This window comes from Phaseolus vulgaris, chromosome 4, assembly GCF_000499845.2.
Source record: "Phaseolus vulgaris cultivar G19833 chromosome 4, P. vulgaris v2.0, whole genome shotgun sequence".
NCBI lineage: Eukaryota > Viridiplantae > Streptophyta > Magnoliopsida > Fabales > Fabaceae > Phaseolus > Phaseolus vulgaris.
In genome coordinates, this window is record NC_023756.2 from 44,009,571 (window position 1) to 44,036,548 (window position 26,978).

Below are 26,978 nucleotides of genomic sequence, written 5' to 3' on the forward strand. Positions count from 1 at the left end.
TATCCAAATGTAAGTATTGAATAAAAATATTTACTTATTAATTCTTTTGGTATAATGCAATAGAAAATAAATATACGAAATGACTCATCAAATAATTTTTTGAGATTATGAGATCCTTTACCGAATAAGATCATCCAAAATTGCTAAATTTCCCTAGGAATTACCCAGAAATTGAAACTGAGTTGAGAAAAAACACAAGAGTTTAGAATATCAATGACAATCTTGTTCTTGCATATACATTTTTTTTTAAATTTCACAAATCATGAGTATGAATGATGATTTTTCAAAATTGTCTCAATTTTTCTTGCATTTTCACCACAAATTGAAAGGTCAACTACAAGGAAAGTTGAAAGGTTCAGTTTTCCAAACAACTATTTATTAAGCAATATGGGTTATCTCAGAAAAGATCAATTCATGATGAAAACTTGTAAAGCCGAAAGAACAATATTTTAGGTACGTTTTAAAAAGTTTTTAAGTTGAAAGCCTAAAGAACAATGTTTTAAGTTAAAATTGTTGAGATGTTTATCAATTTTCAACCTCAACATCCCCATGACCAACTTCTTCCGGCGTATCATTATAAGAAATTTCTTCAATTGGGATAAGTTCGCCATTATGAAAATTTTTCCCAACATCAAAATTTTCCAAGTTCGACAAGTGTCTACAAATCAAGTCCGAGCCCAAATCAAGTGAACAATATTTGTACTTGTAGGTCGGGATATTAAGTGGAATTAGATCTTTAAGATGTGACATTGATTAAAAATATTTGTTCTTAATCAATTGATTGTCTATTTATTTTGACCTTATATGATACGACACGTGTGACTATGGTTATGATACAAGATCTAATGTACTCAGGTGCTATTCCTCCAACAAAGGAAACTTTAGCTTGAAACAGATATTTATAACGATTTCCAAAAGTTTTTTGACCCAAAATACCATCAGGGACATAAATTTCATAACGATAAAGTTGGATAAAAGATCCTGGTATGGGAACTTCACTGTGAGGCTTTGGTTCCCAACTCTCGCAGATAGTGGTGCTCACAAAGACGTGTGTGTTCTAGATAAAGTCATATTTGAATATAAAGGAGCAACTCCATTATTAATAAAGTTAAGTAAGTCATAATAAATGTAATAGAGGGTTTTCCCTTGTGGCCATGCTTGAAATCTATTTATAAAGATCTCTTGGTATGGCCGAGTATCCCAACGATACACAGTATTAACGATATCTTCTTCGTTAGTGTTTTTCCTGTACATAAATCATAAGTTGTGTCGAGTTCACACGGTTGATATTATACAACCAATATCAAGCCTCAGACAAATTTTGTTCACCTAGAGGCGGTGAGAATTTTGATACACAATCTCTTTTGGATCATTTGTTGTAGAAAATGACATTTTTTTACCAAACTTTACAAAAGGATCACTAGAATGGTTACTAACTCATCTCACCTTCATCTATCTTAAATACTAATGTCTTTTGCTGAACATGTTCATTTCCACTAATTTTCTCAATGTCTTCTTCTGAAGATATGATCATATGCTTATTTCCACTATTGTTCTCAATGTCTTCTTCTGAAGATATGATCATATGCTTATTTCCACTATTGTTCCCAATGTCTTCTTCTGAAGACGAAGATATGATCATATGCTTATTTCCACTATTGTTCCCAATTTCTTCTTCTAAAGATATGATCATATACTTATTTCCACTATTTGTACACAACGTTTTTTTTTCTAGACATCGACTCAGCTCGGTTTCGGATGAGTGAGTCGTAAAGGGGCATGCTAACTGATTCACTTGTATTTCCAGTTGTTTTTATATTCATTAATGATCAACATAGTTTTGGGCTTCTAATGCGTTTTTCTTAAGCTGGCCACTCCAGGTGAAGTCCCTCCCGAGAGTGTATTTCGTATTTCAACCTCTTGGTGTAGGAAGTTTCACTCCATGTGAAATCCATCCTGACAATGTATCTTGTTCTTCAAACCTATCAGTATAGGTTTCATTCCAGGTGAATTCGTGAGTGTATCGTGTACTTTACCTTTGGGTTCAAAATGCTTTCCAAGTGAAATCCATCTCGTGTTTCATTAAAAAAAAATGGTGTCATTATAATTTGAAATTTTCTTTGAAAATTTTAGTAAAATGTCGAGATAAATGTTTAGGGTTTCCTTCGGTGGACCACACCGAGAGTGCATGTCACTATTTCTTCATCTTTTCGGATAAAGTGGTGTTAAGAGTTGTTTTGATAGTCTGAGCAGAATCTGGCAGTTCTTTCTTTAAACGTTCAACTTCGGCGGGATGTAGAATCTTAGTAGCGTCATCACCAAGTCTCTTGCATACCAGCAAAGTCCTAGCGGCAAGCTCAACAACAATATTGGAAAGTTCTGACTTACTCAAACTAAGACACTCAGATCCTTAATGAAGACTCAAAGAGACCATCAGACCCTTTCTTCAGCGGATAAACCTTTAGAATTCTCTTTATTACCAACACTCTCTCGGTTGTAATGGGATGAATTAGTCATTCAAGCTGAGAAGAATTGGCACGAACTATTGTCGGTTCTTTATTAATTCGTAAAGTCAAAGGAAGAATCCCAAAAGCTGTGTTGTGGTCCTCAGTTGTCCATCATGATCGGTTCAACGTGTCATCAGATCGGGAATGGAATACAATAGTAGCACCAAACACTGGAGTATTATGATAAACCCCTTATCTAACATAAGGATTAGATCCATAAATATCATATTCTAACTTCTGTTCCCTAACAACCTTAATATATTGCACTTCTTTCACTATGTGTGTGAAGACTCTCATACAAACACTGTCAAGCAACTTGGTCATTGCTCCAATGATAATCACACGGTTGTGATAGAAGTATTTGAAGGATGTGGATTGGTGCAATATATTTTTGATCAAAGACAAACTTTCATCATTCACAGCATCATCATAAGGGAATTGTGGACTCTCAATGCAGTTTAAAACCATCATGGCTTCATCTGCAAGGCTATTGATCATGGGGTCAGTCAATTGGAGCAACTTCTTCACCATACACATATCCTTGCACTGTTTTTCTAACCACATGAAGAAGGACATCACATGTGTGGACTAGCTTGTGTCACGACCTAGCTCCACCACCCAGAAGAGGATCAATGTTGTGGAATTTAAAGAACTCTTCTCTGCTAAGAGTCAAATTGGTACCTACGTCTGAACTTGGTAGGAAACAAGCCATGGTAATGATGAAGAAAACAAATGAAAACTAAGAGCTATTGTATACAAAGGTATGCACATGTGGATAACCAATACATATGGATTAACCTCAGTGCTTGGCACGATCACACGAAGAATACATGTGGATGCACTTTTTTTCTTCTTGTTTGTTTTATCCATGATTGTTAGTGATTAGTGAAAAGACTTACAGTGCAAACTGATTCATATTGCTGATGTTGGCATCTTGAGTATGATAGCTGACATAGGGATAAATCGACCTCAGCGACACTCCTTGACCATCATGAATAACATCAGTGGTGTTATCAAGCCTAAAAGGTAATTTTTTTTCTGTTATGTTACATTACGAATGTATTTTCTTCATGGAATTATATGGACTAATCTAGCTTCACCTCCTTTGTGTAGAAATGATAAAACTAAGTACTTAAATTTAGCAAATATTTGTAGTGGGCTAGTGAATTGAATCAATTACTTTTTCACTAGTATAATAATGAATGAAGCATATACTATTTTGATGAGAAATGTTTTATAATAAAAAAAATTATGGCAAATTTCAGTTTCATATATGTTTTCATTGTAATGAAAATGAAGCTTAGCATTATGTGTTCTTTGTAGGATCACGTTGCTGTTAGGACCTCCTGGATCGGGAAAACTACATTACTTTTGGCTCTTGCGGGAAAGCTTGATAGCAATGTCAAGGTAGTACAAAATTCTAGCCTAAATTAGGATTCCCTTTGGTTATGAAGAACCAATGGTTTACATTAATTAAGTTACGAGTAGTAATTACTTGAATGATTTTCAAACTGTTATTCAATGATAAATTGATATGTATGGTAAACTAGTTGATTTTTGTAATACCTTCAAATCTATATTAACTATAGTTTTTAATTTATTGACCGTTTTTTTTAACTTTTTTTATACTATTAGTGTACAAAGTTAAATAATTGCAAAGGATCTCATATTGCTCTATATTTTGTATTTTCTAATGTTTTTATTTTATGAATGAAGTATTGCTGTTCTTTGAAATAAATACACTACTAAACCTAGTGCTTATACTAACCATTCTGTCTGTGTACTCCAATTATTTTTCTCAAAACAACTAGTACTGCAATACCACAAGAAACAAAGCTACGCTGTAATAAATCACCTTAAAAACCATATTTTGCAAATTTCAAATAATCATCAACGAACTCATATATATTGGGAGGAACATTGAAAACTACAATCTCATTAATAAAATTATGCAAACTCTTCCTGCTCAATGGGATATCAAGAAACAACTTTGCGTGCACCTAAGAATCTTGACAAGATTTTCTTAAAAGAACTTGAATCTTGAAAGTGTATGAAGAAGTTCTTCAACAAGATGCTTAGAAGTAGAAAAGAACCACATCATCCAAGGTGCCAAAGGTAACTTTAATGATCAATATTTTTATGACTTTAAAGATGAGGTAAACTATAATGATATTTATTCTATTACTCAAGCATATTATGAAGTTATTTCTAATACTTCCAAAATGATTAATGTTTTTAAATGTCTTTAAAAGGTTTTAAAAAATGTGTCTAAGAGCTTTAGCTTTTGAAAACCAAGTTTGAAACATCAAATGATTTTATGGAGGAAAACCTTAAGCTTAAACAGAAATGAAAAACGGCATGAAGAGAAAATAATCTAAAACAAAGACTTGACACCTAAAGCATATAATTTGAAAAATTAAAACGAAAGTTATTTGAAAATTGAAATTCTTGGAAAACGTTTTAAAGTGAAAAATACTAGTTAGAGAATAGACCGTCTACTGACCGAAAACACTTTCTTAAGGAAAATTCTATTTGAATCTTATATAGATGGATCTATAAACTCAATGATAAAAGCAGTATTGGATATGAGGAACCAAATGATTCATGATAGCAAATGTATATTTATCATCCTTTTATTGATGAATTCTCCAGTCGTATCAAACAAAATTTTACAATTAATGTAATGTTAGAGATTAACTTAAACTGTATTCATAAGGAGTATTAACATTTAATCTCATTTTCAAATTCAATTTCATAAATAGGTTTAGAGAATTTTTATGAGGTTTTAATTATTCTAAAGTCTATGATTAAAATCTATGAAAAGTAATGATTAATTAGGTTGAATGTCCACTTGCAAATTAAGGTTTTCACAAGTGAAATCTTAATTAGGCCCAAATGTAGTTCACTTATGCTTATACTTTTTACAAAAGAAATTACTAATCCTATACAAAAATATTTTATTCCTATTTACATTTTTGCAAGGCTAGAAAAATGAAAATGGGGTCTAATAATTTCTTTTTTAGATCTCAGAAAATAATTAATTTAAAAAAAAATCAGAAACTAAATACAAAATAAAAAATTAAATACGAAATTAAAAAATCAGAAAAAAAAATAAAGTTGAGTATAACACAAAACAATGAAATAAGAACCAAAATATAGATTAAGAAAATAGAAAAAAAGACTGAAAATGGAGTTAATTTATTTTCTAAAATAGTAAAACCAAAAGACTGAATATGAAAAAAGAGAGAATAATAGTGGTTTTGAAAAACTAGAAATAGAAAAGAGAACAAAAAGAAGAAAAAGAAAACAAATAAAGAAAAAATAAAATATTAAGAAGGAGGCTTGCAATGAGAAGAGACTTGATATTGTAATGGGTTCACAAATGCATAAGAATGCAAAAGGAATTAATTTATTTCATAAAATAATAAAACCAAAAGAAAAAAAAACGGTAGTTTTGAAAAACTACAAATAAAAAAGGAATCCAAAAGAAAAACTAACTAAATGAAGAAATAGAAAATGATCCTTGAGAATAATATTAATAATATCATTAGAAATGGTAAATTTTCCAAAAGTCCCAATGGATACCCTTCAAATTGTTTACCATTAAATTTTCTTCCAAATAAGCTCGTCATTTGCAAGTTAACTGACAACAACTTTGTGTCATTTGGGTTCCATGGCTAGTTGAAGGCAAGTGTAAAGAGTATTTTTCTCATATTGTAAACTGATAAAAACATTTATTCATTCAATTCTTAATTTTTTTCTCTCTCTCTTTATTTTCTTTGCAGAGGTTCGAGAATCTAATTGTGTTGAATTTTGACTAGGAAAAATATTATTTGACACCCACTTTTTGCAGCATTGCTCCAAATTACATCTTCCACATTACAAAGGTTATGAGATGTGAAAGGGTATTTTTGTCAATTAAAGGGGTGTAATTTGGAGCAAAGGGTGTTAAAGTATCATTGCTCTTTTGACTATTGTAAATTTTTAACACAGATACCTGATATGTTTAATCTTCCAAATTTGGAGAAACTTTCATTCAAAGGGTGTGAGAGTTTAATTGCAGTTCACGACTCAATTGATTTTATGACTAAACTGAAAATATTATATGTGAAAGGTTGCAACAAGCTTATGAGTTTTTTGCCTCTGAACTTGCCCATTCTTAAAAGTCTAGAACTTTCATATTGTTCGAATCTAGAGAAATTTCCAGAAATACTTGAAAAGATGGAAAACATAAGGGTACTTCAATTGAAGGAGCTTCCCATAAAAGAATTGTTGTCAGTTGCGTTTCAAAACCTTATTCGATTCGAAGACTTAAGCTTGTCATGTGAAATGGTTGACTTACCAAGTAACATTGTCACGATGTCTGAGTTGTTGTATATTGCTGTTACTAATTGTAAGGAGTGACGATGGGTAAAATTAGAAGAGGGTGAAGATAACATAGGCTCAATGGTTTCTTCTAATGTAGGTTTGTTTTCGGCCTCGTCTTGCAACCTTGATGATCACTTCTTCTTAGCAGGTTTCATGCAGTTGGCACAAGTGCGTAGTTTATTGCTAAGGGAAAATAATTTCAAATTCCTTCCTGAATGCATCAAAGAACTTCACAACCTCTACAATCTTGATGTGAGTCATTGCAAGCATCTTCGGGAAATTAGAGGAATGCCACCAAATTTAAAGCTTTTCAAGGCAATAAACTGTATATCCTTGAGTTCCTCGAGCTCAAGCATGTTGCTAAATAAGGTTTTGTCTTTCTTTTGAAATACTTTTATGATTGATAATACGAAGTGCTCTTCATGTTTGTTATTTGTTATAGCTAATGAGTTCTTTATGAATTATGTATGACTAACAATAACTACACGAGGCTGGAAAAATTGAATTCTGGTTTCCAAGAACAAATATTCCAGAGTGGTTTGATCAGCAAAGAGTGGACCTTCAAGTTCTTTTTGGTTTCGTAATAAGTTTCCTGCCAAAGTTCTTTCTCTTAATATTGCACCTGTGTGTGAGGAATATAAATTTCATTTCATTAGACCTATGGTGTTCATTGATGGCAAACTTCAAGAATCAATATTATTTTCTTCCAAGGAAATAGAGATGATGTTTGAATTGGATCAAACATTCCTCTTTGATCTACAAATGCTACTTGTTTATAGTAATTTGTTTGAACTACCTTTAGAAAAAGAATGAAAGCATGTGGAGGTTACATATGTAGGTGTGATAAAGACCTCATTTGTTAAAGCAACAGGAATCCATATATTCAAAGAGGAAAACAACATCATGAAGGACATTCAGTTTGATGATCCTTATAGCAACAAGAAAGTAGACTACAATCTAAATGGTTCTCAATCACAAAACCACTCCTTGTTATAAAGCATAGGTTTGTTCACTACATGCAAATTTTTCCTAAGTTTTTTTTCTTTTTTGTTTTCTTGTTTTTATTTATTTTATTTTATTTACTAGCTTGAGCACCAACTCTCCTAAAGTATGGGTGAGATATTTTCATATATTAATAATGATGTGTTTTGATTCTCATAAACTCAACTTGTGTCCATATTGAGATTTAATCATGAATGTATCTTCATGATTTTTGGCATTTTCAAGTTTTTTATATTTTTATTGTTGTTTTTCTAGTTTATTAATTATTTATGTTAATAATAACAAAATTATATTAAATTTTTAATACGCATCAGTTTTGGAGGGTTTATATTTTTCTAGAACCATATATACTCTAATGATAACAAATGTGAATGTGTTGTTATCTTATATGTTTTATGAATAAGAAAAGTGAGGTTGTGGTGACGGACTAGAATAAACACTAATGCAGAAATACAAAACAAATGCGACTATTTTACATTTATAAGGGCGGTTATATAACCGCACTTGATCAACACACATTCTTAAATTGAAGATTTACAAGTGCGGCTATTTAGCCGCATTTGTAAGTGCGGCTATTTAGCCGTATTTGTAAGTGCGACTATTTAGCCGCATTTGTAACCGCATTTGTAAATGCGGCTATGGTAAAGAGCCGCATTCTTTTTTATTTTTTTTAAAAAAATTAAAACCATAAACCCTAAGGCAACAATAGCGGTGACAATGGCACAAAGAAGACAATGAAGGCTCGTAAAAACGAGAGGAAAGACGAGAGCAGAAACAAAAGAGAAAATGAAGTGTTAGAGAACCCTTCGCCAATGCAAGAAAACAAACAGATAAGTGAAACAAAAAAAATATGTAAACCATTGGTGAAGAAAGAGAGCGAATCGAAACGAACTTACAATGGTACGAGAACATAATGAAACTCGTAGAATAAGAGAGGAACACCAAAACATGAAGCGCCAAAAAGAAAGAAAGTATGAAAGAGTAAGTGGCGCGCTTCAAAATTAGGCTAAAAATTGATTTAAGAATGCGGCTATTAGTTATAGCCGCATTCTTAAATCATGCGCTTTGATTTACGAATGCGACTATTATAAATAGTTGCAGTCGTAAATCATGCGCTTTGATTTAAGAATGCAACTATTTAAATTGTCGCATTCGTAAATCATGCGCTTTGATTTAATAATGCGGCTATTTAAATAGCCGCAATTGTAAATCATGCGTTTTGATTTAAGAATGTGGTTATTACAAATAGCCGCATTCGTAAATGAAATTAATTTAAAAAATGCCACTGCGTTTTGAATGACAACAACAGCTAACCCTATAACCACATTAAATAAATAGTCGTTATTTATACATTTTGTGCTAATGAAGGGATGTAGCCAACCTTTTATTGCAAGACAATCATGTTTGTTGTCAAAACTCCATAGTAGCATGATTTTGTTTGATAATAAAATTATCCCTACCTCTAGTCCTAAGTATTTATTTTGCACATGTGTTGTTGTCAAAGTTGTCAATAGCATGTGTTGTTGTCAAACTTACACAGTCAATTAAGTTGGGTATATTCTCATATTGGTTGTCAAATAATATGGAAAAATGTTAGACACCAGGCGTCAGTATTGTCAAAATCCCAATCGTTGTCATCATGTTCTTAATCATCTTCGCTTGATTCATTCACGTCATCATTATCACGTATTGGTTCGATAGCATTACCATTGACCCATTCAAGAACTGATGTGTCAACTAATTGATGAGTATCATCTAAAGATCACAAATTTGACTAAAAAATAAATTAATCTATGAAAGAAGGAAGAGACGAGTTGCATTTAGTTTAATTTAGTAAATATCAAGCAATCATAAAAAATATTTACAAAAATGTTAACAATACTCTCTTAACACAGAAATTGATTTAGAGTCAATATATCTTCTTTTTCCTTTTTTAATGGTTTTTTTACCTTACTTAATTACTTTTTCTTATAGAAATATTTATCATTTTTGTATCATGTGGAGGACATATTGTGTATGTTTATTTCCAAAACAAAGATTTTATGAGCATATGTTATAGGATAAAAGTTGTTGCCTTTGAGCAATGTTCACGGCGGGAAAACCATGGTCAAACCGTTGTCTAAAGTTTAGGCAACAATTTTATGTTGTTGTCTAAAGTAATTTTGTTGTAGTGTTTGTATTGTCCTTAATTGATCTAATCATGTTTACTTCATTTTATTGTAATAAACAAACTAAAAATTATGAGTGTGACTACTATCTTTGGATAAATAGTAAACTAGTATAAATTTTCATAGTTTTAAGTTTTTATTTTCTAAAACTTCGTTTAAATTTTTAGTAATTTACAAATTTCAATAACATTTGCTTTAGAGCTTATTATCCATTTAAATATTTTTTATTTATAGTTATACTTCATTACTCTATTTACCATGTCAAAATTTGTAAGTGATTTTGTTTATATGGATATGTTTGGTAAAACTTTTTTCAAGTTTGTGGATTATGCATAAAGCAATGCGATGACTGTTATTGTCTGAATTATGGTCGTTTCTCACTTTTAACAATAAATCTAGTATGAATCATCGTTGATTTCCCCATTTAATTTTTTTAACTCCTTGTATTTTTATTATGATAATAACTTTATACCAAGTTAATTAAATCAGTTATGATAATGATTTTAGTTTAAAGTCGTTGTCATAATTCCTTTAAACAACAATGAGTATAACCGTTGTCAAACAATATAATATAATCATTTTTAATATTACTTTTTAACTCTTGTTAAAAGTCTATATACATTAATACATCCTGGAGTTTCTGGATAATCTACTTAGGATATCTAAATTAATGAGATCAAATTTTAATTTATGAATCATATTATTTCGTATCATTTATAATATTACAATTTTTATTTCAATACAAAAGTTTTATAAAATCTATATTTTAATAATTTTTTATTTATATTTATATAAAAGATATATTTTTGAAATAGAAAAATATTAAACAAGAACATACTTCGATGGAGAGTTTTTAGAAAAGCAAAAATTTACATTTATTTTCTGTCGTCACCTTTCTCATTCTATCTCTTCTATTTCTTCTCATTCTTTTCTCTCTTTTCTTTTTCAACCTTCTATCTTCTCTTATTTTTATTAATATTTATATTTCTAAATTAATTTTGTACAACATATGTTTCTAAAATGTCGTATTGTATTTTTATATCTCTCTTCTTTCTTTTTATCAATAATAAATAGGAGTACTAGGTATTTCAACTTGTATAACACTAGCTAGTGCAAAAAAAAATTTAGACAACAATTTTTTGAACTATTAGACAGCGGTTTCAAAATTACTATCTATAAATACATAATTTATACTATTGGGGAATAGATAATAGTTCCAAAACCTTTGTTTATAAGTCACATCTAGACGACAATTCTTTTCACCAAACATAGTGTATAATGAAAATAAATATGGTTATACTCTATTAGGGATGGAAATAAACGACGATTTTGCCTAAATTCGTTGTCTATTCCCTTTCCTTAGACCTTTTTAAAATTCACATGGTCAAGGTATAGATTATGGTTACTGTACAAAACTGCCGTCTATTATGTTCTCTAAGAGGTATAGATGACGACTATGGCCCATACCCGCCGTCTACTATGGGAGTTTTTTTTTATTTCATTCTATTTTATATGTTTTTTCTTCTTATTTAACATGTTCATTTAAAACCCAGTCAGATACATAAATTCAGACACATCCTTTCAAACAAGCAAATTATATATATTGATAAATGTATTACAAAAACTAATACATATTCCTATCTATTTAATTCCTATACTATTCGTTAGCTATCCTAGAGTTATAGTAATTAACGAAATATGTGGCCCAAACATTTCTCACATAATCTAGGACTTCTAGTGGCAGTGGTTGTTCATTTGTAAACAACTGCATTACAAAATAAAATTCAAATTAGTGTTAAGATACATATACTTTTATTATAAAGAATAATTTAAATATTATTATATGTTCTTAATCTTTTCGAATGCCTACTCTTACAATGGTAATCATCCATTGCATAACGTAGTAGTCACACTCATAGCCTCCCGATTGTTTATTACACTACAATTCAATATAAATTAAAAGTTAATATTGATATTTTGATAAGCAATGAAAATAGGAAGACAAAAATTACAAACCTTGAACCATGCAACTTTTGATAATTTGCATTGGGTCGACCTCTAAGTATGCTATATCCACACCATGCCCTTATTAATAGAAAAAATCTTGTTAGTAGATGTTTAAGTATTATACACAGGTAAGTTTATAATGTAATTACACATAAACTATTTGCTCCAGATGTGTGGATAGCTTCTTGTGCAGTGAAAAAACCACACAACAGTGTTATACGAATAACACAAGTAACTGCTAGTGACCCTTGCATCATCCGTGAAAACAGTTAGTAAATATTTAAAACATGAAATACTAATAATTGACAACTTATAATTGAACTTACTCATTAATATAAGGGCATAGATATATTTGTTTTCCCTCTTTAATCAAAGTGTTGATGATGTATGATTGAGTTTCAGCTTTCTTTGCTTTAATTGGATTAATGAAATAGGGATCCAAGAATCCATATACATCTTGATTCCCGTCATTAATAGAAACTCTAGACAAATACCTACAAGTTATTAGTTAAAACATAATCAATAATAATTTAATATAAAATAAATTGAAATATAGGTGAAAGATACTTACATCATAAAAAATTGAACGATGGTTATATTAAGCTCTAGGTTTCGAGCTGCAAATTATAACACATCTGACATATATATGTACAAGGGAATGTCAGTGTTTCTTCCAAATAAAGTATCATCCCACGAAACCTCTAGTGGGTTTGTACCGATAGGCTTAACAACTGATAATAAAGAAGCTATAGGATCATCAATGGTAACTGAAAGCTTCTTTTGTGGACTTGGTTTCTGACGAGGTTTCTACAAAATAAAGAACATTTGTTTTAAATTACATATAATACATAAATATAAATTAATATAATGAAATTAAATTCTTACCGGGGGTTTTGGAATAACTCGAATGAGGTTTCTACAAAATAAAGATCATTTGTATTAAATTAGATATTAGATATAATACATAAATATAAATTAATATAATTAAATTAAATTATTACCGGGAGTTCTGGAATAACTCGAATGAGGTGTTTGGGTCAGATTATGAATGTATGAACTATCTCAACCACAATAATTACCTCATCTGTCAGTAGAGGAACATGAGCATTAACAACTCGTACTTTGTCCACCGTCACCTTCACCACATTAGGGAGAGAGACACATTATGTAAGGTAATGACCCATTCAAAGACTTTTCCAATGGCCACCTGAGGAATGATGTCGTTCTCTAGAAGTAACTCACATTGACTTATTTGGCCAATGACATCCCCTGATGTTGTGGGAGCTGCACAACTCCCCTTTGAGCTCCTCAGAGTGGGAGCCACAAGCGCCTCAGCACAAAGCTGCTGCGATAGAAACTCCTGTCGCAACAACCGATTCTTCGTAAAACCGTCATATATCTTACACTGATAGAAGGCGGTTCCACCCAACAACAACCGTCTATTTGCCCAATAATTGGAATATAAACGGTTTTACGAGGAACCGTCGTCCATATCTTCGTTTTAATTTCAAAAATATCATCGCATTTTAATGGACATTGTTTGACAATGAAAGCAGTGTATATTAGTTGTCGTAAATGGACTTTTCTGCACTAGCATAAGAAAAACTAATAAACTCGTATGAAAAAAAAGCTTGAGACTTTGAATCATAATGATTGAGTTTCCTATGAAGCTTAGCATGATTGAGTTTCCTATGAAGCTTCCTATATGTTTATTTTTTCTATGTCTTGGTAGCACAAATATATATTAAACGGAAGAAGACATATACATTGTTTCCAATATTATTTAATTAAGAATTTAAAAGGAAAACAAAGAAATCAGGTTAATAAATAAGGGAAATCGAATATAAATGATTAATCCATATTCATATCGAAATCATATAATGTTATTTTGTTGTAATAAGAAAGAAAAAAAAAATAGTGTAAGATAAAATAAAAAGCCAATGCATATCTTGATCACTGCATTTATAATGATAAGTCATGGAAATTGCAAAGTTGAAAGAGAGGAAAAAAACTTAATTTTTTTTAAAACATAATAAATAAATTATATATATGATTTTGCTGTAATTATTATTATTATTATATATATATATATGTGGGTGCGTGTGTGATTTATAAAAATAGCACAAGATTAAGGAATGGTGAAGGTGTCTTTCTTGAAAACTCAGTCCTTGCAGGCTATGGTGAATGTGTTTGGATCGTTGACTCAGTAAGATGTGAATTCTTTTTTAAACTAAACTAGGCTCCACATTGTTACATCATAAATAATTGCATATTCATTGAATTGAAGTTTATAACTTTTGTTCTTCTTATGGCTGTAACATCACCTTCCCAAGCAATCTACGATGTGTTCCTCAATTTCAGAGGCCCAGACACACGTCAAGGTTTTACTGGGTATCTCCACAAAGCACTTCGTGACAGTGGAATCCACGTTTTCATTGATGATGAGGGCATTCAGAGTGGACAGATAATAACACCAACACTTAAGGAGGCAATTGAAAACTCCAGGATTGCCATCACTGTGCACTCTACAAACTATGCTTCTTCTTCCTTCTGTTTGGATGAACTTGCAACCATTCTTGACTGCTCCAAAAGGACTGGACTGTTGGTCTTGCCTGTCTTTTACAAGGTCTCTCCTTGTCATGTCAGACACCAGCATGGAAGTTATGGAGAAGCATTGCTTAGACTTGAGAAAAGGCTTCTTGAGGAAAGGCTCCACCATAACATGGAGAATTGGAAGATGGCTCTGACAGAAGTAGCTGACTGTTCTGGCTTTCATTTCGAAGATGGGTATCCCTCTTTACCAATCTTTGTAATTTTTGTTGGATTAAATTTCACTTGTCATTGGAGTTGAAAAGAAAATGTCTTTTTGTTGATAGATACAACACAATGCTTTTAGTTTGACTTGTTAAACTTTTTGTTTGAAGCAGAAAAGAATATGAGCACAAGCTCATTGAGAAGATTGTTGAGCGTGTCTTCAACTTGCTTAGCAATGGCGAAGAAAGATTGCATGTTGCGGATTACCCAGTAGGACTAGGGTCACAGGTGCTAGAAATAAGGAAGCTTTTGGATGTTGGATGTGATGATGGTGTCCGCATGATAGGGATCCATGGAATGGGCGGTGTAGGGAAATCAACACTTGCTCGCGCAGTTTATAATTTGATTAGTGATCAATTTGATGGTTCGTGCTTTCTTCAAAATGTAAGGGAAGAATCAAACAAACATGGGTTAAAACACCTTCAAAGCATCATTCTTTCACAGTTACTTGGAAGGAAGGAAACCAACTTAGCAAGTGAGCAACAAGGAATTTCAATAATAAAAAACAGGTTCAATCGAAAGAAAGTTCTCTTAATTCTTGATGATGTAGACCAGCACAAGCAGCTGCAGGGAACTGTTGGAAGTCCTGATTGGTTTGGTCCCGGCAGCAGAGTGATCATCACCACTCGCGACAAACAACTTCTAGCATTTCATGAGGTTAAAAGAACACATGAGGTGAAGGAATTGAATAAGAAAGATGCTCTTAAGTTGCTTAAGTTGAAAGCTTTTAAAACTGAGGAAGTTGATCCAAGTTACATGGAGGTATTGAATCAGGTAGTAACTTATGCTTCTGGTCTTCCATTGGCTTTGGAAGTAATAGGCTCCAACTTGTTTGGAAAAAGTGTACGAGAATGGGAATCTGCTATCAGACAATATAAGAGAATTCCTAATAATCAAATCCTAGAGATACTTAGAGTAAGCTTTGATGCTTTGGGAGAAGAAGAGAAGAGTGTTTTTCTTGACATTGCTTGTTGCTTCAAAGGGTATAAATTGTCAGAGGTTGAAGAGAAACTTCGTGCTCTTTATGATAACTGCATGAAATACCATATTGGGGTGTTAGTTGAAAACTCTCTCATAAAGATTACTCATGATGATAGAGTTACATTTCATGATTTGATTGAGGACATAGGTAAAAAAATTGACCGTCAGCAATCACCACCAGAGCCAGGGAAGCGCAGGAGATTATGGTTACAAGAAGATATAATTCAAGTTTTAAAGCACAACTCGGTGAGTGAGACACTGATGGATGGTTTGGTTTCTCATCCTTTTCTGTCTATTGTATTTTTGCATCACAGTTGTCTTTTTTCTTTACAATTTGTAAAATTTCTCTCAATAATTGAATTAATGCCTTACATATACTTGCATTGTGGTTGATTCATGCATTCTGCTATCACAGGGAACTAGTGAAATCAAAATTATCTGTCTGGATTTCCCCATATCCGACAACCAAGAAGTAGTAGAATGGGATGAAAACGCTTTCATGGTGATGAAAAGCCTTAAAATACTTATTGTTAGAAATGGTAACTTTTCCCCATATCCAAATTATCTACCTGAAAGTTTGAGTGTACTGGAATGGCGAGCATAGGTATTGGAGTATGATAGCTTATCCAAGGCAAGTTTTAACAATACATTTTACTAATCGAGTAAATTAATAAATTCACTGTAAGCTTATTGTTAGTGGTATTCAAAGTTCTCACTTTTTATACAGTAAAGTTTGTTCTCATTTTGTGAAGTCAAAAAATATTTTCATAGCATACAAAATATAGTTATAGAACTCACTTATTCATTAGATAGACAGCAACTTGTTGGTTTTTTGAAAGATTCATACTTTGTTTTCCCTCCTTTGAAACTGGATAAATGAAAAACGATTACCAGACTTACACTGAATCTTCTGGAGCAGTGTGAGCATATTTTTGGTTGACACATGCTTTGAAGTTCTGATAGTTATGGGAAAGGGAACTTTTCATATTTCAGTCAATAAACATTTACATCACCTTAAACTCTCTTTTCGCAGGTTCAACTGTTTCCTTCTAAGTGCTAGGATGATCAGGAAGGAGAAAGACTTAAACCAGTTCAATTTTGTAACTGTACTGTTTAGATTTTCCCATAACACTACTTTGGCTACTTTTAGCATTTTCATTTAGTATGTTTGAAAATTTTGTATAAGCAGAATGGTTACCATGATGCTTATTCACTCTTGAGTTGGGACACATAGTTTTGTGTTTACTTGTATGGCTATCTTTCTGATGAATGTCTTAGTATTGCATGTCAACTGGTTTAATTTAGATTTTAGATCTGGAATTCCAATTTAAATTGATTCCTATTTCAGTGCTTTATAATATGCATCACATTTGCTTTTACTTGCTTTTTTCTTAAATGCCAAAGGAAGATGATAGTTTTGTCCCCTGCAATGAGGAGTTGTTTCATATAAATTGTATTACTAAATTGGTTAATCTCATTTGTCTGAGGGATATATGTGTTATTTTGTATCACCTGTTCTATACAAAGCATGAAAAAATATTCGCAAGTAAAATCAATCTTAGGAACGAAGTTTACAACACAAATTGAAAGCTAAGAGGTGTTTATTACAAATCTGAAGACAATAAGCAAGCCAGATAAAAAGTGTGTTGGATCAAACATTTATCACTAGACAAAAACTCACTCTTTAAAAAAAGTCCCACCACACTAACCAGATGGGTAAACTACCACATTCGTTTAAGTAAAAGTAACTTACTAACATTACCAATTTTCCTGTTTCTTGAATAATCAAGTAAAATTAATTTACTAACATACTTCATAGATAAAACTTATAATAATACTTTCTTACATCTAATTCACAATCCACTGTCATACTGAAACACCAAATTGAATTCCAATATATATTGTTCAAGAGAAATATTAATCATGTGCCATAATTGATCACTCTGCTTCTGATACTTCTTTTCTCTTCTTCCATTTATACAGATCAAAATAATAAGTTCAAATAAAATGAGTTACTGTGATGAAGTATGAGATGGGATGATTTACCTTTGACACTTATTGTGCCACTTACAAACTTTAACTCCATCGAACATCACTCTATCATATAAAACTATACATCGTTTCTGTTGCCCAATTACCGTGTGTGAATCTTGCGAGTCCACAAACTTATTACTTTAGCTGCTAATGGTTTTGTGATTCCGTACTGCTGAGATGATTGTTCAATTTCTATTGCAAATGGATCAGTGAAATGAATATCCTCCCTGTTACTTTCCAGTTTAAATACACTGACTATGTCTCCTTTAAGGATTAAGATATGTAGCACCACTGAACACGACCGGACACTACAACACGTGTAATCTAAAAAATGTAGAACACGGGGACAAGATCTATATATTATATAAGTATGAATTATATAAATTGACAATCAAGATTTATGTGAAAAATTATGTTTGAGTTTTGTCTGGTGGCAGAAAGATGCTTCTCATGGCTCGTTCAAAAGGATTTGTTCCTTATTTTTATAATCATAATAAAAATTTATACAATAAATTTGAGTTTTAAAAGATTAATGTATTTTTTCTTTTTAAAATTGTGTTGGGACTGTGCTATAATTATTAAGTAATCTAAAAAATATTTGTTGAATTTGACACTTTACCGATACGTGTCGTACAAATGTTATACGCGTGCTAGTGTCCGACATGTACACACCACCAAGTCAATCAAAGGAAAATCCATTGCCATTAATGAAAACCATAGGTCACATCTAGCATCCTTACAAGTTGAAAAAAAAATGTATTACGAAGAACTGTGAAATTATTGTTGGATAGGTCTAAATCTTGAACATACCATGTGAAACCTATTGAAAAAAGAATCAACACAATTTGCATTCTTAAGGACAAAGCTATATACCATTGAAAATCCTCACTTTTTCATCACCAGCTTCCTTATCCATTGCTGCTGCCCACAGTCCATGAGAATGCTACTTGGTGACTCGACAATTCGACAACTAGACAGACATAGGTAAAGTCTTGAAATGAAAATGGAAATTCTTTTATGGGAGTGTACTGGAAATAAAGTTCCCTTATGTTTTCCATTTGTTTCTTATGTATATGGAGAGCTCTCAAGATATAACAGCATGAAAGTTGGAGGTTTCAAGAGAGATCAACTTATGAGTGAAAAATTCCTAAGCTTGGTGCAACCAAAATCACTCAATACTTCAAGCTTATATAGAAAACCATGTAATTCAAGTCTGACAAATTTCAAATGAAAGTTTCTCCACACTTGGTAACCAGATATGTTGAGTATCTGGGTTACAAATTTGCATTTGAAAAATTAAAAACCCTTAGATTCACCAACTTCTGCAAAGAAAACAAAATTTGAATGAATAATCTCATAATGATCAGATTATTAATTTACAAGATAAGGAAAATGCACTCATTAAACTTGCCTTCATTAAGTTTGTCAACTCAGTTGTGGAAATACTACTGCAGGGTAACTTGCATATGGCAAGTTCCTTTGGATGAAAATCAGATGGTAAACAATTTGAGGGATATCTCCACCATTCAAGCACTCTCAAATTATCTGGGAGATATTCTGGACCTTTGGAAAAGTTACCATTTCTAATAATGAGTGTTTTGAGGTTTTGCATATTCTGGAAGGCCTTTCCATCCCATTCTACTATTTCTTCTTGATCAAATATTGGGAAATCCAGACATATCATTTCAATTTTGCTAGTTCCCTGTTAATCAAAAGGCATGAACCAACCACAATACAAGCACAGCAACTATGACATGATAATATGATAATAAAAAAGGTTAAATCAAACCATTCATGAACTTCACTCACCCTGTTGTGTTTTAAAACTTCTCTTACATCTTCCAGTAACCATAATCTCCTACACTCACCTGGCTCTATCAGTGATTTCTGTCGGACAATATCTTTAGCCATATCCTCAATCAAGTCATGCAATGTAACTCTATTATAACAAGGTTTTGTACCATGACTAAGCTTTACTAGAGATTTTTCAACCAATGCATCAATGTAACACTTCATGTTCTGACCATAATGAGCTTGAAGTATATCTTCAACCTCTGCCAATTCATATCCTTTGAAGCAAGAAGCAATGTCAAGAAAAACACTCCTTTCTTTTTCCTCCAAAGAATCAAAGCTTGCTTTAAGTATCGCTTGGACTGGACTGTTAGGACATTTTTCAAATTGATGGATGACAGTTTTCCATTCTTCTACACTTTTTCCATACAAGTTGGAACCTATTACTTCCAAAGCTAACGGAATGCCAGAAGCAAATGTTACTGCATGATTCAAGAGCTCCTCATACCTTTGATCATAGTAATGCATTTTAAAAGCTTTCCATTTAAGCAATCCAAGAGCATCATTCTTATTTAATTTCTTCACCTCATAAGTTCTTTGAACATCATAGGAGGCTAGCAGTTGTTCATCTCGTGTTGTGATTACGATTCTGCTTCCAGGACCAAACCAATCAGCTCTTCCAACAACTGCCTGCAATTGCTCCTGTCTGTCAACATCATCTAGAATCAAGAGAACCTTCTTTTGCTGGAGCCTACGTTGTATCATTGAAGTTCCTTGTTGCACACTTGTTAACTTGATGTCCTTCTCTCCAAGTATTTTCGAAAGAAGGATGCTTTGGAGGTATTGTAAACCATGCTTGTTTGATTTTTCTCTCACATTTTCAACAAAACATGAACCATCAAACTTGTCAGCAATCAAATTATTATAAACTTCTTGAGCAAGTGTTGATTTCCCTACCCCGCCAACTCCATGAATCCCTATCATGTGGACACCACCATCACATCCAACATCCAAAAGTTCCATTACTTCTAGCACTTGTGACCCTAGTCCAACTGGGTAATGAGCAGGATTAATCTTTCTGGAGACCCAATCCACAATCTCCTCAATAAACTCATATTCAAATCTAGCCCTGTTTCAAAAAAAGTTTTGGTGAGTTTAAAGTTAAAGCCTTGTATTATGTCAAGGTTAAGAAAAAATTATTTTCTCTTCTAAATTTAACACCAAATCATAAATCCAAGTGAAGCTTAATCCAACAAAATTATAAAGTAAAGGCATGGTGGGGTACCCATGTTCGATATGAAATCTAAACAAGTTAGCTACTTGATGCAGAGCCATCTTCCATTTCATCAACTTTTTCATGTTATGCTTGAGCCTCTCCTCATGTTTAGTGAAGGCTTCTCCAAAACTTCCTTTCTGCAATTGCACCTGAGTAGGATCTACATAATAAAAGACTGGTAAAACCAGCAGTTTTTTTCTCTTAAGGTAGTGAAGGATGGTTGCAAGTTCATCTAAGCAACAGGTGGAAGAAGCATAGTTTACAGAAAGCACAGTGATAGCAATCCTGGACTCTTCAATTGCTTTCACAATTGTTGGTGTAATTTGCTCTCCTCTCTTAAGGTTTTCATCATCAATGAAAGTGTGGATTCCACTGTCATGAAGAGCTTTGTACAGATAGCCCGTAAAACCATAGCGTGTGTCTGAGCCTCTGAAGCTGAGGAACACATCGTAGCTGAATGCTTCTGAACATGACTCCAGTCCAACTGAGTCATACTGATTTTTAGCAGATTCCCATTCTTTTTCAAAACAATGGAAGGCAAAGAAGCATAAGTTACAAAATGATTCAATTTCTAATCTAATAGGAACTGACAAAAGATCTAGAAGACAGATATGAGTTCCAAATAAAGTCAAGTCAACAAACTAGTTTAAAAAAAGTTCTCTTTCTTTAATCTCCATAACTATAAAATTATTACTTCAGTTCAGCTCCATCACCTCAGTGTTCATCCTAACAACTAACAAGAAAACTTGGTATCCATGCTTATATTATAAATTAGTACATTGACTAGTGCATAGGTTATGCTTATACTACATATCATGCTGTAGTAGTCTCTTAAAAGTTTTATCAACAAAATTGATTCTTAAAATTAAAAAATCAGTTCTTAAAATTAGAATATCATAGTACATTATGGTGTCAAAACTTTAAGAAATTATAATTGTTAGATCATTAAAAAACTACTTAGCCATTTTTAACGTGTGTATATATAGAGTGATGCATGGTTTTGGAAATGTATATATACTTTTAATATAATAAATACTATTTTTATTTCTTAGGTAAATTCTTTCAACAATAAACTTATTAATATTTAAGTAAAAGATTACAACAGCATCAACATGTGTGTGTATGGTGATAGATGATGACAGTAATAACAAAGTTGAGAGGTGCAATTCAGTAAAATCTACAATAGCATTGCAATTTTGACCTTCTATGGTCAAATCTTAATTCACTCCTACAATAAATTCCTTTTTATTGACACCCCAAATGAGAGGGTTGAAAAAGTCCCAAGCTTCAAAGCTCCCACATAAAGTAGGTTAGGGTGAAGACTAAAGTAGGTTGTCCACTAAAATACTTAATTAAATTTTATATTTTCAGAATTGTATACGAGTCATTAAAATATTTAAATTGATCCCTAAATATCTCACATTAATTATATATTGGTTTTTCATTAATTTTTATTAGTTGAAACTTAATTGGAAGGTTAGGGCCAACTCAACTTGGGTTCGTCACGAGTCGACATTGTCTGACTTGGGTCTAACCTTGGTTGATCCTGTCTCCACCTGACTTAACATGGCTCAATCTAAACATGACCTGAATGACCAGACCTGACTTGGTTTAAGGGAGTCTGACTTAACTTGACCCAATATGGACCCGAGTAAACTTGGCTTGATGTGACCTAAATCGACTCAGCCTAAAAAAGGCCCGACAAGACTTGTCTCAAGTTGCGTCTAACTTGGCTTGACCTGACTTGACATTACCTAACATGAGCATAACTTGAATCAACTCAATGTGGGCCTAAATCTACTTGACTTGATAACTCGACTCGACTTGGTCATCCATGGTTGAACCTAATGCGGCCCAACTTGACTATGCCTAACGTGTCTCAAATCGACTTAGCTCGATGTGGGTTGACTCACCTCTGTGCAATGTGGACCCGAATAAACTCGACCAAACCTTGGCCAGATTTGACTCCGCACATTATCTCCTAACTTGACTTGGCCCAACACGACTCAACCCGACATGGGTTTGACTTTACTTGGCCTGATAAGGGTCCAACTTAACTCGACTTGACCTCACTCAATTCGGCCCTAGATGTGCCAAACATGACTCTACCTGAGGTGGACCCGACTTAACTTAGCATGATGCGGAACCAACTCGACTCGACATAACATGGGTCTGACTTGACTTAACCCGACCTCACTTAATTCGATCCTAGGTGGGCCAGACGTGACTCTACCCGAGGTGGACCCGACTTAACTTGACCTTATGCGGGGCCAACTCAACCCAACATGGGTTTGACTTGACTTTCCCCAATGCGGCTCGACCTAGACTTAGCCCGACCAAGACTTGGTCTAACATAACTTATCCTAACTCGTGTTGAACATGATTGTGGTCAGGCTTAACTTGGTTTGACTTAGACCCAATCCCTTTCTCCCTGACTCAGACTCGAACAAACCTAGATCCATGTTGACCAGCTTGACATGGTGGTTGCCCGGCCGAACTCAACCTAAGTCTAACCGGACTTTGTCCATATTGTCATTGATTCGATTGAGTAAATATTTTTCATGTGTATAAATATTTTTCAAGTAATTTTTTTTTTCATTTTAATTTTTAAATAAGATTTATGGCTTGGTTAGCCCTAGTCTATGGGACTTAATTTGTATTTTGAACCTGTAGATTTTTTTTATCCTAGCTTATGTGAATCAGGACCAAACTCTAACGGCTAGACAGAATTGACAGGTGTAATCAACTGCAATGGCTTGAATAGTCAGCTCCACAATCCTGATTCATTGTTGTTGGCTGCATGAGATATATAGTTTCAAAGAGGTGCAGAGAGACTAAAGGGGAAGAAAAAATGGCATCTTCAGTGTTGCGGATAAGAAACTGCTTCAAGAGAGGAATTGCAGCCACTCATCCAAACCAAGAAGCTATTATGCTCCCCAACACTGCTATAAGAATCTAACATAATCCATATTAATTTTGGGTATATTCGGAAACTTCAAATTTTTTCACAACACAAATCCAATTAATTTGGTCAGTTTTCAGGTTGTGTCAGGTCATTTAGCTTGGAAGTAAAATAAAAATGATAAAAAAAACTTTGAAACCTGTGGTCAATCTTTGAATGTTCTCAAGACTGGAACAGTTTGTAAGTTCTAGTCTTTCAAGAGAGGGGAAGTCGAGAGGTGGAAAACTATTAAGCTTGCTGCAACTGACAAACCTCAATATTTTAAGTTTAGTCAGAAAACGAACTGAGTCGTGAACTGTAATTAAATTCTCACACCCTTTAAATGAAAGTTCCACTAAATGTGGGACATCAGATACATCAGGAGTCTGAGTCAAAATTTTGCACTCTTCAAATTTTATGGCAGTTAGATTCTCGAACTTCTGCAAAGAAAATAAAGGAAAAAAATAAATAAGAACCGAATGAATAAATTAAAAGTTGATTTATAATTTTCAAGATGAGAAAAATCTACTGTTTAAACTTGCCTTCAATAAGTTATCCAACTCAGATGCTAAATAATTTAAAGGATATCTGTTCCATCTCAATGCTCTCCAAATCTGCGGAAAATAATTTTGATTTCTTAAAACAAATTGAAATGTTTTAAGAAATTTTTGGCGGTTATTCATCCAGTTGAAGGTGTTTGCATCCCATCCCACTGATCCTTTTTTGTCAGATTTGAGGAAATCATGATAGTTAATTTCACTTTCACTGGTTCTCTGTCATTGCAAAAGATAGTTCATGATGTGAGAATATGATAGATAGTGAAAAAGTATTAATTAAGATAAGAAACCAAACATTCACTAGTCTCACTCACAGTGTTATAATCCGAAACATGAGTCACATTTGGTAACCATAATCTACTGTTCTTCCATGGCTCTTTTTGTAATTCCATCCGGACAATCATTTTACTCATGTCCCGTAGCAAGTCATGCATAGTAAATCTATCATCAAAATAATCGAATTTCAAGAGTGATTTTTCAACCAACACGCCAATGTGATGTTTCATTCTAGGACCATAATCAGCATGAAGTATATCTTGAACCTCTGTCAGTGCACATCCTTTAAAGAAACAAGCAATATCAAGAAAAATAGTCTTCTCTTCTTCTTCCAAAGCATCAAAGCTTACTTTAAGTATATTTAGGATTTCCCTCTTGGGAATCCTTTCATATTGTTTGATAGCGGTCTCCCATCCTTGTATACTTTTTCCATACAAGTTGGAACCTATTACTTCTAAAGCCAGTGGAAGGCCAGAAGCATAAGGTTCTACACGATTCAAGGCTAATTCATAATCTGGATCAGCCTTTTCCTTTCTGAAAGCTTTCCATTTAAGCAGCCGAAGAGCATCATTGTCATTCAATCCCTTCACCTCATATGTTATTGTAACTTGATGAGTTGTCAACAATTGCTTGTCCCGAGTTGTGACCATGATTATGCTGCCAGGACCAAACCAGTCACGTCCTCCACCAACTGCTTCTAATTGGTCGAGCTTGTCAACATCATCCAGAATCAGGAGAACCTTCTTCCCATTCAGACTGTTCTTTATCATTGAAATTCCTTGTTTCTTACTTGTTAAGTTGATGTCCTTCTCTCCTAATATTTGTGATAGAAGGATGCTTTGGAGGTGTTCCAACCCATGTTTGTTTGCTTTTTCTCTCACGTTTTCAAGAAAACACAAACCATCAAAATTCTCAGCAATTAAATCATTGTAGACAGCTCGAGCAAGTGTTGATTTTCCTACCCCACCCATCCCATGGATTCCTATCATGTGAACACCATCCTCTGATCCACAATCCAAAAGCTTCCTTACTTCTAGTACTTGTGAATATAGTCCAACTGGGTAATCCACAAAATGTACAAAAGAAGGACGAGTAATCTTGTGATAGACATGCTCAACAATTCTCTCAATAAACTTGTGTTCATATCCAACCCTGTTTCAAACAAAATAACATCAAAACTAAAAGCCGTGTGTTCATGTTTTGAAAATATTTTCATGGTTAACAAATATTTCTTCTCTCAAACTTAATACAATGAAAGTTGAAGTAAAAAGATTGGTAAGGTGGTGTACCCGTCTTCGAAATGATAGCCAGACAAGTTAGCTACTTGACACAGAGCCATCTTCCATTTCTGCAACTTCTCCTCATCTCTGAACCTTTCTTGAAGCTTAGACAATGCTTTTTCATAACTACCTTTCTGGTTTCGGACATCAGAAGGGCGAACCTTATAGAAGACCGGTATAACCAACAACCCTTTTGTCCGGCAGTGAAGCATGGTTGCAAGTTCCTCTAAGCAGTAGTAAGAAGTAGCATAGTAGTGAGAGAGCACAACGATGGCAATTCTGGAGCCTTGAATTGCCTTGAGAAGTGTTGTTATGATTGGGTATCCTTTTGGAAGCTCCATGTTATCAATGAAAGTGTGGATTTTTCTACGAGCAAGAGCTTTGTAGAGATGGCCAGCAAAACCATTGCGTGTGTCCCAGCTGAAGCTGAGGAACACATCATAGGTGGATGCAGCCTTTAGAGAAGGGGTTGGCATGATTAAGGATCGATTGGTCAGTGTGTTGGAAAGGAGAATCAAGCTTGAATAAACGTGAAGTAGATAAACTCAAAGATTAAGCTGAAAGCTTTGAGTTGACTTTACATAACATGTATTACAAAGTATAAATAGATTATGTTAATTAGATTACCTTGAACTTCTCATATTATTATTATAAGGTGGCATTTTGTCTCAGTCAATGGCAGTTTCCATTTCTTTTGGATTCAATTTTGTTTATTAAAGTGGAGGTGGCTAGAAGCACAAGCATAAGAAGCATGGTGGATTTTGTTTCAATTACAAACTCATACAATTGATCACAAATTGGAAACCTTGCAGTTTAATTAAGTAAACTAAATTCTACTACTCTAATTGTTTCAACTATATAAATTGTTTAGATTATTATTGAGGGAAATCCTATTTTGAAGTATATCTTCTAATATCAACTGTCCTATCTAAGAGTAATTTAATTTTTAAAAACGAAATTAATACCCCAACAATTT

At 33.1% G+C, this 26,978-nt stretch overlaps 3 protein-coding genes and 1 long non-coding RNA gene across 4 annotated transcripts; 3 read left to right on the plus strand and 1 right to left on the minus strand.

Annotated features, from left to right (window-relative positions):
• Nucleotides 1-1,946: 1,946 nt before the first annotated feature.
• On the plus strand, nt 1,947-4,107 carry LOC137837849 (uncharacterized). The gene is made up of 2 exons (XR_011085520.1): nt 1,947-3,533; nt 3,831-4,107. It is a non-coding gene; the product is annotated as an uncharacterized lncRNA (long non-coding RNA).
• Nucleotides 4,108-6,397: 2,290 nt separating this feature from the next.
• On the plus strand, nt 6,398-6,911 carry LOC137838892 (TMV resistance protein N-like). The gene is made up of 2 exons (XM_068648102.1): nt 6,398-6,412; nt 6,501-6,911. The coding sequence occupies exons 1-2, from the start codon at nt 6,398-6,400 to the stop codon at nt 6,909-6,911; spliced, it is 426 nt and encodes a 141-aa protein (XP_068504203.1).
• A 7,260-nt stretch (nt 6,912-14,171) lies between these two features.
• On the plus strand, nt 14,172-17,136 carry LOC137837848 (disease resistance protein Roq1-like). Its single transcript, XM_068647000.1, has 4 exons — nt 14,172-14,839; nt 14,980-16,093; nt 16,263-16,478; nt 16,881-17,136. The coding sequence occupies exons 1-3, from the start codon at nt 14,361-14,363 to the stop codon at nt 16,449-16,451; spliced, it is 1,782 nt and encodes a 593-aa protein (XP_068503101.1). The 5' UTR covers nt 14,172-14,360; the 3' UTR covers nt 16,452-16,478; nt 16,881-17,136.
• A 1,504-nt stretch (nt 17,137-18,640) lies between these two features.
• On the minus strand, nt 18,641-26,558 carry LOC137837843 (disease resistance protein RUN1-like). Its single transcript, XM_068646993.1, has 8 exons — nt 26,012-26,558; nt 24,761-25,874; nt 24,432-24,662; nt 24,050-24,329; nt 20,958-21,465; nt 19,691-20,801; nt 19,293-19,583; nt 18,641-19,203 (listed from the first exon to the last, which is right to left on the minus strand). Exons 1-8 carry the CDS (start codon nt 26,476-26,478, stop codon nt 19,156-19,158), a joined length of 4,050 nt encoding a protein of 1,349 aa, XP_068503094.1. The 5' UTR covers nt 26,479-26,558; the 3' UTR covers nt 18,641-19,155.
• Nucleotides 26,559-26,978: the final 420 nt, after the last annotated feature.